Source organism: Zea mays, chromosome 1, assembly GCF_902167145.1.
Source record: "Zea mays cultivar B73 chromosome 1, Zm-B73-REFERENCE-NAM-5.0, whole genome shotgun sequence".
Classification (NCBI taxonomy): domain Eukaryota; kingdom Viridiplantae; phylum Streptophyta; class Magnoliopsida; order Poales; family Poaceae; genus Zea; species Zea mays.
In genome coordinates, this window is record NC_050096.1 from 261774091 (window position 1) to 261785758 (window position 11668).

General features: G+C 39.7%; 1 protein-coding gene across 1 annotated transcript; it reads left to right on the plus strand.

The window, feature by feature from the left end:
* Window positions 1-8676: 8676 nt before the first annotated feature.
* Window positions 8677-11350, plus strand: LOC100381743 (putative anion transporter 5). Its single transcript, NM_001174548.1, has 3 exons — window positions 8677-8957; window positions 9101-9245; window positions 9650-11350. Exon 3 carries the CDS (start codon window positions 9894-9896, stop codon window positions 11202-11204), a length of 1311 nt encoding a protein of 436 aa, NP_001168019.1. The 5' UTR covers window positions 8677-8957; window positions 9101-9245; window positions 9650-9893; the 3' UTR covers window positions 11205-11350.
* The last annotated feature ends 318 nt before the right edge of the window (window positions 11351-11668 follow it).

Consider the following 11668-nt stretch of genomic DNA (forward strand, 5'->3'; position numbering starts at 1 on the left):
TTACAAGCGAAGGACTTAGTTTTTATACTCCGACAATTGTATATCTTGTTCTAACCACTAATCAAGGGATCTAGTTGGGGTGTAAAGTTATATATTTCAGGTTTTGCCTATCCACCCCCCTCTAGGCGACTTTTAGTGGCTACACTCTAGATCATGCCCAGTACATTTTCTTCTTCGATGAAGGCAAGTGAATGTAGCGGTGGTTGCTACCGTTTTGACCTGTTACTTCTATCACCTACACTCTAATATTCAGAATTATTGGATTCTTTCATAATTGAACTATATGATGATGTTTTACTTGATTGTATTATATTGATGATGATTATGGTTCGAGTATGACCCATGAGATTAATTCACACCCCTGAAGCCAGATGAAGCATTAATTGAGGTTGGTATTGTGTCTAAAGGCAGATGAAGTATTAATTGAGGTTTGTATTGTAACTGAAGGAAGTGTAGCTTATTGATAAATGCAGTATGCCATATACATTGCATGACTCATTTGCGTCTGAAGTTTTGTTGTGACCTATGGTCCGACAGTACCGGTACAACTTAGCATCGTACGTTGCCCGAGGAGGGGTACGATGCGGCTTTATACCCTTAGAGGTATGAAGGCAGAGGACATATGCATTGCATTCATATGAATTCATTGAAGTGATATTTGCAGATGATGTGGTTTTATACCTTCAGAGGTATGAAGACAGAGGACCTACACATTGCATTCTTGTGCATGTATTTGCACAGAGTGATATTTGCAGGTATTGTTGACGCAGGGAAGCGTTATACAACCTATCGTGGTTGTTCGAGGAAATGAGATGATATTGGTTATATTGGGACTACTGAGTTCTATATCTACAAGTATTTCTGATCTTATTTGTGATTCTTTTAGAATGTTGATTAATTCAATTTGTGGTTTAATTATCTCATCAAAACAATTTGCTTGCTGAGATGTTTCATCTCACTCTTGTATTACTCAATGCAGGTACTTGATTCATGTTGGGAATGAGGGAAGTAGCAGCACGTCCACCTTCACTATTATAATAACGCTGCCCAGTTGCAGCCATGATTTAATTAGAAACCCGATGTCAAATGATGTTTGTATTTTTTTCTAGTCGTGGTCACTGGTTAATTCAGTTCATGTCGTTATGTTTAACTTCCCTTTGCTAGCAGATTAATAATGCTTAGTATGCTTTTTGTCATGATATATGTTTATACACTGTTGCCCCTTGTTTATGCAATTTTTCAAAGGAGATGCTGCCGAAATTTTATATATGAATGTCAGATGTGTAGTTCAGTAGCATTCCGAGGTGTTTGTGGACCCCGGGGTGTTACAATTGGTATCAAAGCATAGGCTTTAGATTCTAAGGCAATTTGAAGATAAATTTGACACACTTGCACATATAGGAAGGGTATGGGTTCGTATTTCTTTCATATTAGTATTTTAATGTATAGATGACTAGAATTTCCTTACTCCAAATTCCTTTATGGTTTGATGGGGTATGTGGTTAACGAATTAATGCTTGATATGTTACTATTATTTAATATTGGTTTCTTGATGTGGTTGTTATTGAAGTTATTATGCAAGTGAAGCTACTAATGTACTTGTTTTATATACATATCATCATGATGTTTTTTGGATGCAATGTTTTGAATTATCTGAGCTATTACTATCATATATTTCTATATGCTTGACCGTGGATGTTTTTTTCAAAAAGATTTTTGGGTTCTAGTACTTGTAGGACCGATTGTTTATTGAGCTTGTGTATAGTGGGTCTAATCCGACTTGGTGTGGTGTGAAAACACTATATAATGTAGTTTTATGGTGTTGTTGAGTTTGATTGACTGTTGGGTTACAACCCAACTTATCAATGTAATATTTCCATGGATGCAATGCTTTATGCCTCACCCCTTTTTGGGTAGTGTGGCTACTTGCTAACTTGATCTTTGTATACAACCGGTTTGTCTCTATAGAGCAAAGGCAATGTTGTACTGTCTATGAAATCTTGAGACTGGTAGAACTCAATTGAATTTGTAAGATGACGTGGATAGAAGTCCAACCATGTGTTACCTAATAGGTTTTCTTATTTTGTGCAACCTTATTTTAACAATAAATAGGGTGGTTTCAAGTGGATTTTATGTCTATATTATAGTTGAAGAGGCGTGCATGTTTTCCTTCTATGGTTTGTTTCAATAGCCATAAAGGCTATGCATAATTTTTAGTTGTTGCAGGCTAGTCATGTGGACGATATTGACAACCCGTTTTATATTTTTATTCGCCGACGATATATGGTAGTTTGATTTTGTTTATGATCAGTTTCTCTATGCATGCTTGTTGAATCATTATTTGGACCGCTTTATCTTCAACGAAGTCAATGCTTAACTGGGAGTTGCTTATGTTTGTTAGTCATCTATCTCTATAATGATGTGGTTGTTGCATCAGATTGAGATTTTTTCATATGAATGATGGTTTGATAGATCATGTATGTCTACTACTTTGAATGCATCCTGTGATATCACGAGGTACAAATTCTTCAAGTGCAGTAATAGGAGGTTTTGTTGTATGTGAGGTTAATCAAGGTAGTTTGGTTATGTGGATTGTCTTATTGAAGTCCAATTACTCATGTTAAACATAGTATCGTGTTATTATTTTAGTGTTGAAAGTAATATTTAAGAAGCTTTTGCATGAATCTGTGTCAAGAAGTACATTAGTTTTTCTTGTCATTATCCCTTCATTGCTTTATGAGTCTTGCAAATTTTATCTCTTTTGAGAGGAGAAAAAGACGTTATATGACATGAACACCATTTGCTTCATGTCAACATAATAGTTTGGAGGTCTCTAGTAGTTGGATTCTAATGTAATAACAACCATGTTTTATAGTGCTTGAGAGCGGTATGTGAGGTGTTTCATACATTAACGATATATGGATGTTTGGCCTTAATGGCATTAACAAACGAGGTTGTTGAATTAGATGATTGTTGTGCTTAGTGTTCTAACGTACTTGGTGAAGTGTTGTTTAAAGACTAGGGAGCTGCATCCAAATTTGATGATGGGAAATCCTAGTGTTGATTGCATCTATGACAATGCCTTGGGTTTCATTTTATATTATTTTATCATTGTTGTCAAGGTGTATTGTTTTCTTTGATAAATTAGTCTGAGTTAGAGGTTGTTTCAGGAAAAGCTTTTTTTCAAGATGGCATCAATGCTACTAGTATATTATATGAGTCTATTTAGGGAGTTTGACTGAGTTTTACCGCTGGTGAATGTCTTGATTTGTAGAAATGGCAGAATTCGAGGACAGATTCTTTTAAAAGGGGGGGGGGTAGAATGTAACGCCCTAAAAATTAAACCATACTTATAATCCAAATATGGTGTGTCCTATGGATGATCGAAGGTCGTAGATGTATAGATCTCATCAAGATGGTTCCGATCAATCAGTAGTTTGCCTTGTTTGGAGTCCGGATGAGTCTTTTCGAGTGCCGGTTGATATGAGCCATTGGATATTAGGATTGTGGAAGTTTTCTTCTATTTATACCTCCCTAACCCTAGAAGCCACGTCCTCCCACCCCTAGCATCCATCACCCTTTTATGCCTTGCCCCAAGAGAAGAGTTGAAGAAAAAGGGAGAGAAGAGAGGGGAGATGAGGGCATATCGTCGCCCATCATCGTCGTTCCTCTCCAAGAATTGGTGGCTACACTCCAGTCATGCCCAGTACATTTTTCTTCTTCGATGAAGGCAAGTGAATGTAGCGGTGGTTGCTACCGTTTTGACCTGTTACTTCAATCGCCTACACTCTAATATTCAGAATTATTGGATTCTTTCATAATTGAACTATATGATGATGTTTTACTTGATTGTATTATATTGATGCTCTATCATATATTGATGATGATTATGGTTCGAGTATGACCCATGAGATTAATTCACACCCCTGAAGGCAGATGAAGCATTATTTGAGGTTGGTATTGTGTCTAAAGGCAGATGAAGCATTAATTTAGGTTTGTATTGTAACTGTAGGAAGTGTAGTTTATTGATAAATGCAACATGCCATATACATTGCATGACTCATTTGCATCTGAAGTTTTCTCGTGACCTATGGTCCGACCGTACCGGTACAACTTAGCATCGTACGTTGCCCGAGGAGGGGTACGATGCGGCTTCATACCCTTAGAGGTATGAAGGCAGAGGACATATGCATTGCATTCATATGAATTCATTGAAGTGATATTTGCAGATGATGTGGTTTTATACCCTCAGAGGTATGAAGACAGAGGACCTACACATTGCATTCCTGTGCATGTATTTGCACAGAGTGATATTTGCAGGTATTGTTGACGCAGGGAAGCGTTATACAACCTATCGTGGTTGTTCGAGGAAATAAGATGGTATTGGTTATATTGGGACTACTGAGTTCTATATCTACAAGTATTTCTGATCTTATTTGTGATTCTTTTAGAATGTTGATTAATTCAATTTGTGGTTTAAATATATCGTCAAAACAATTTACTTGCTGAGATGTTTCATCTCACTCTTGCATTACTCAATGCAGGTACTTGATTCATGTTGAGAATGAGGGAAGTAGCAGCACGTCCACCTTCACTATTATAATAACGCTGCCCAGTTGCAGCCATGATTTAATTAGAAACTCGATGTCAAATGATGTTTGTATTTTTTTTCTAGTCGTGGGCACTGGTTAATTCAGTTCATGTCGTTATGTTTAACTTCCCTTTGCTAGAAGATTAATAATGCTTAGTATGCTTTTTGTCATGATATATGTTTATACACTGTTGCCCCTCGTTTATGCAATTTTTCAAAGGAGATGCTGCCAAAATTTTATATATGAATGCCAGATGTGTAGTTCAGTAGCATTCCAGGGTGTTTGTGGACCCCGGGGTGTTACACGTGGACACACCGACTTGCCTCCGAGTTTTTCCTGATGTTTCCCTTCTTATATGAACTCGAGGAAAGAACAATTTGGCTGATCTAAGATTAGTGTTGGAGATGACCATCATGAAAAAGGAATCTAGCTTTGATTGGAGAGAACGCTTTCTAGTGGTGGCACTCATTTTTGTGCCAATAATTGCCCTTCTTAATCATGTTTGTAGGTTCACTTGCATGGATATTTAAATTGTGCTCATAATTCTTGGATTGTATAGTCAAAGAGGATATGACACAGAATGATAGGAATTCACCCACAACAAAGTAGGGAAACCTATGAGATGAGGGTGACTTTTTTTCAGTCTTCCATTCGATGCAACTGGTATGCCCACAAACTGTCTTTTAGTATACATGAATTTCAGGTTGCTAAAATTGCCTTGTTGTTTCAGTTCCTACGTGCTAGAATGATTCAATTGCATGGAGCAGAGGAGCTGAGAAGCAGAGAGGCAAGCAGTAAGCAGCCTAATGTTATTTGAATGGAAAAGCAATATGTGCAAATTGCAACCAAAAATGGTTTCTTGGATTGAAGAGAGGAAAAGGAGATTGCACAGAACAAAACAGAGCAATAAGGGTGAGAGTGGGAACTGAACTCTACTGCTAGCACACATAATTCACATAGCTCAGCTCGGAACAAAAAAACAATCAAATGCAGTAGTAGTAGATCAGTAAGTTGTAGGATGTGGAGCAGACACGGATGAGTCCGACAGTGTACAACAATGGAGGGGCGCACGAAGAAAGCTAATAGTAAAAAAAGATATCTCTAATCTGAGAAAGCGCGTTGGAAAAAATAGTTAGTACCTGTGAGAACTAAGAAGCGACAATGTGAAAGCTGAGGTAGCACGAAGAGGGAGGTAGTGAAGCGCGGAGCCTAGCCGCCTGTGACAGTGTCGCAACAAAGATGACGCGCCATCTAGGCTTTATTTTCTTTTTCCAAACGTGAAGCTTGGAACATTGCCATTGTTTTGAGAAAGAGAAAATGCGTCATTATATATGGAGAGCAATAGAGTTTCTGTTTTTGGAGAACTAATTCATTTTATATGGGTGAAATATAAAACACTATAGTAGCAAGTTTGTAAAATACATGACATTGCAACAAAAGTATTTTAGTGACAATAATTGGTGTCTTAATACCTTGACTTGTTTTAATTCTGCTAAGCCTAACTTTGATTCTGTATTTCTGCTAATTCTAAAGGGATGGCGTGGACACACCGACTTGCCTCCGAGTTTTTCCTGATGTTTCCCTTCTTATATGAACTTGAGGAAAGAACAATTTGGCTGATCTAAGATTAGCGTTGGAGATGACCATCATGAAAAAGGAATCTAGCTTTGATTGGAGAGAACGCTTTCTAGTGGTGGCACTCATTTTTGTGCTAATAATTGCCCTTCTTAATCATGTTTGTAGGTTCACTTGCATGGATATTTAAATTGTGCTCATAATTCTTGGATTGTATAGTCGAAGAGGATATGACACATAATGATAGGAATTCACCCACAACAAATTAGGGAAACCTATGAGATGAGGGTGAGTTTTTTAGTCTTCCATTCGACGCAACTGGTATGCCCACAAACTGCCTTTTGGTATACACGAATTTCAGGTTGCTAAAATTGTCTTGCTGTTTCAGTTCCTACATGCTAGAACGATTCAATTGCATGTAGCAGAGGAGCTGAGAAGCAGAGAGGCAGGCAGCAAGCAACCTAATGTTATCTGAATGGAAAAGCAGTGTGTGCAAATTGCAACCAAAAACAGTTTCTTGGATTGAAGAGAGGAAAAGGAGATTGCACAGAACAAAACAGAGCAATAAGGGTGAGAGTGGGAACTGAACTCTGCTGCTAGCACACATAATTCACATAGCTCAGCTGGGAACAAAAAAAGACAATCAAATGCAGTAGTAGTAGATCAGTAAGTTGTAGGATGTGGAGCAGACACGGATGAGTCCAGCAGTGTACAACAATGGAGGGGCGCACGAAGAAAGCTAACAGTAAAAAAAGATATCTCTGGTCTGAGAAAGCGTGTTGGAAAAATAGTTAGTACCTGTGAGAACTGAGAAGCGGCAATATGAAAGCTGAGGTAGCACGAAGAGGGAGGCAGTGAAGCGGGGAGCCTAGCCGCCTGTGACAGTGTCGCAACAAAGATGACGCGCCATCTAGGCTTTCTTTTCTTTTTCCAAATGTGAAGCTTGGAACATTGCCATTGTTTTGAGAAAGAAAAAAAATGAGTCATTATATATGGAGAGCAATAGAGTTTCTGTTTTTGGAGAACTAATTCATTTTATATGGGTGAAATATAGAACACTATAGTAGCAAGATTGTAAAATACATGACATTGCAACAAAAGTATTTTAGTGACAATAATTGGTGTTATTTTACTAAGTGAATCTAGACAAATTTAATAGCCAAAAAGAAATGGATTAGTATATGAAGTTACAGAATAAATATGTAGGGTGCCAGATAACTGAATTTCATATTAGAATAGCAGTAAATAAAAAACATTGTCAATCATACTCAGATATGTAAGATATCTGTAAAAGTATTTTAGTGACAATAATTGGTGTTACTTTACTCACTGAATCTAGACAAATTTAATAGCCAAAAAAAAGAAATGGATTTGCATATGGAGTTATAGAAAAAAATCTGTAGGGTACCAGTTAATAGCTAGCAGGTAGAGGTTCCAGTATTGCCTCCGCATCTAGCAGCTCGTAGACTAATCCCAGTCCTAATCAAGAACACAAGCCCCAAACTATGTAGGGTGCCAGATAACTGAATTTCATATTATAATAGCAGTAAATAAAAAACGTTGTCAATCATACTCAGATATATAAGATATCTGTAAAAGTATTTTAGTGACAATAATTGATGTTACTTTACTCACTGAATCTAGACAAATTTAATAGCCAAAAAAAGAAATGGATTTGCATATGGAGTCATAGAAAAAAATCTGTAGGGTACCAGTTAATAGCTAGCAGGTAGAGGTCCTAGTATTGCCTCCGCATCTAGCAGCTCGTAGACTAATCCCAGTCCTAATCAAGAACACAAGCCCCAAACTAACCTAATCCGAGAGCAGAAGCAAAGTACTGACTGATGATGCTCCTTACCTGGTGGTCTCAGTGTGGGAACGACGCAACCTTCTCTGCTCTGAAATCTTGGGGAGAGAATACTTCCGAAGAGGATGGAGTTGCGATTTGGCTATGTGGAATGGAGAGGATGAGAGATCTGCGTCAACACCACAGGAGATGGGGATGCAACGTTTAGCCAGCTAGGAGAGGAGAGGAATTGTGCGCAAGGTCAAGCTCCTGCAAGCTTCGTGGGAAAGAGTGTGTGGAAGGATTCGGTTAATGGAAGCTTCACGGGACAGAGGGGTGAAAGGTTTCACGGACCATCGGTGCTCGATTGGACGACTGAAAAATAAAGGATGACGTGGACAGTCTAGTTCGGCTCGTTTCCGTTCGGCTTTAAATATAAGGGCTTTAAATATAAGGAAAGGAAATGATCTAATAGTTTGAAAGGAACTTTTAAGATAGTATCATAATACGTATCTTTTTATTTATTTTTTGCTTGATATAAATAAATTTAGATGTATCATAAGTGTTTATATTAATAATTTTCTATCTAAAGCCGGAACTCAGGTTTCCATTATGAAAAAAATTAATAATTTTCTATATAAAAGTTTTCTAAGGATCTTTATTTTAAATCTGATTTCGGATCTAATATCAGGACCGCCGCTGCTCGCCTGCTCCGAAGCTGAAGTTGTTGCGAAACGGTGCCGCTTCGAGCCAGGTGCGGGAGGGACCGAGGGAGGCGGAGCAAGTGGGAGCTCTGGAGCTGGAGCGGGTGGAAGTGGGCTGGGACTGGGAGCCCTAGCAAAGGGCCATCGCATCCCCTCTTGCATACTCTCTCTCTCTCTCTCGTGATTCTCCCGTGCCCCGGTCTCTCTGTCTCTAGTGGCGACGACTGCGCTGCGCCGCCGCCCTACGCAGGTGCCCAAGTGTCTATCTTCGGGACTGCGCCGGCGACGAGCACCCACCAGGTACGCTCACCCCTTCTCGTCCGTTCTGCTGTTCGAAACCGAGCGCTTATACCCTAGCCGGAGCTATTTGTATTCGGATCTGATCTGATCCAATTACAAGTATGTTATGCCTATAAACTTCGTTTTTTTTTCTTTTTTTGCAGAAATTGTTGGACCTGGGTCTGCCCCTGGACTCGAGCTTGGGGCCAAGCTAATTCGAGCTCTGAGCATTTGATTTCTAGCATCTTACATGCAAAAAGCTAGTACTTGGAATCCGAGCAAGATCTAACCCAGACAGTGCAGTGGCAGGTCATTTTCTCTGGCCAAGTTTTGTAATATCTTATAGCAAAAGCTTGCTTTTCACTGCTTGGATTTTAGCAAGATCTGGCTCCCAAAGTGTAGTCTTGTAGACTGGCTTGTTCTGTCGTTTTCCAGGAGCAGCATTTATTTTCCCTCGAGAAGCCAAAATCCAAGTTTACTTATGCAAGTCTTGTTGTTTCCTACCTAGAATCTTTGGGTTGTAGATGTTGTGACACGTTTTATGCCCTTCAGATCACCCTTTTTTATATTATAAAAAAATATTTCAAGCATGCTCAAATCTTGTGTATAATTTCAGCTATTCTTTTAGTTGGTCAGCTAAATCGAAGTATGATCATTTGGAGTTCTTGATGTTTCTAAATTTTGCTCCTTTTTTTTGTTTTGTTTTTGGGCAGGTCTTTTCAGTTCAGCGCAGCATATCAAGATTGTCTCTGTTAATTTGTGTATGAGATCAGTTAACTGATAAGGATATGTAAAGAACCAATGATCAGTAATTTTTACACTCCAGATTGTAGTATCCTCTAAGATGGACGGAAGAGAATCAGTCTTATGGTAAATCCTGGTGAATATTCATGGGAGGTCAGCAAGTTCTGGCCTGACTAAGTCTGGTAAAAAAAGTTGCTTCATCTCAGATCATCAATGGTGAGAATGAGGTTCCCGAAACGTTATCTCATAGTATTGCTGACATTCATCTGCACAAATGTTTGCTACATTGAGCGCGTGGGTTTCTCGATTGCTTACACTGTTGCAGCCGATGCCATTGGTGTGAATCAGGCCAACAAGGGCATGATACTCTCTATGTTCTATTATGGTTATGTTTTATCACAGATTCCTGGTGGATGGGCAGCACAGAGAATAGGAGGCAGACGTGTTCTGCTACTGTCATTTGTATTGTGGTCTATGATATGTGGTTTAATCCCACTCGACCCCAACAGAGTAACCATTCTGGTCCTTTCTCGCCTATTTGTCGGTGTAGCACAAGGTTTCATATTCCCTGCCATTCACACTGTTCTGGCGCAGTGGGTGCCACCGCAGGAGCGCTCTCGCTCGGTATCTCTCACTACCTCGGGGATGTATCTTGGTGCAGCTGGTGGCATGCTTTTCTTCCCAAGTCTGGTGAAGCACACGGGACCCCAGTCAGTTTTCTTTGTCGAAGCAGTGCTGGGAGTAGCATGGTCTGTCATATGGTTGAAATTTTCCAGCGACCCACCTCGTACCGATCTTCCAAAGGTATCGATGCCGAAAGTGGCATCTCGGGACATGATTAAGGCACAAGCAGGAGGGGTTGTTGCACCTCGCACAGTAAAGATCCCGTGGCGAAGGATAATATTCAGTCTACCTGTTTGGGCAATCGTTGTAAACAACTTCACCTTCCACTATGCCCTGTATGTTCTTATGAACTGGCTCCCTACCTATTTTGAGCTTGGCCTCAAGCTTAGCCTCCAGGACATGGGTTCCTCAAAGATGCTCCCTTATTTCAACATGTTCATTTTCTCCAACATCGGTGGTGTGATCGCCGATCACTTGATTACAAGGAGGATTCTGTCTGTTACCAAGACGAGGAAGCTTCTGAACACCATCGGATTCATCGTCTCAGCATTTGCACTCATGGCCCTTCCTTTATTCAGCACACCCTCAGGCACTGTAACGTGTTCGGCGATATCCCTCGGTTTTCTTGCCCTGGGAAGAGCAGGGTTTGCCGTAAACCACATGGATGTTGCTCCGAAGTTTGCAGGGATAGTGATGGGCGTCTCTAACACGGCGGGGACACTGGCTGGGATTATTGGCGTCGGCCTCACTGGTAATATCCTGGAGGCGGCGAAGGCTTCTAACAAGGATCTAACAGACTCGGAAACCTGGAAAACAGTCTTCTTTGTTCCGGCATACCTTTGTATCTTCAGCTCTGTCATTTTTTTAATCTTTTCGACTGGCGAAAAGATATTCGAGTAGATGGTGATTATATTTTTTGTTTCTCATTTACAGTGAGGCAGGATAGCAGAACGGGAATCTCACATGTACCCGTAGCATTTGTTACAAAATTTCATACTGTATCATACACATGATCTAAAGCTATGTCAGGAAATCTCACATTTTTCATTATGAGGACTCATCTCATTGGCACGGTCTCGAGTGAGTGCAGGTAAAGTTTACTAGGTTCCCATATCTTTGCCCTGCAATGAGAATAAACGGCATTGCCATTCTCTTATTTGCATTGCCCTTGCTGAGTTGAGGCAAATTCACTAGCTTATTAACGACACCTTTTAATCTGCCTGCAACTTCTGCAATTATATCTAGCAAACATACCATTGATATGCTTATCAAGACTTCCATTTGGCAAAAACCCAGAGCAGAGTAACCTTTGTCGCATGTTTTTGTGCTTCATATGTAACAAACGAGAAATTGAAACTAATGCC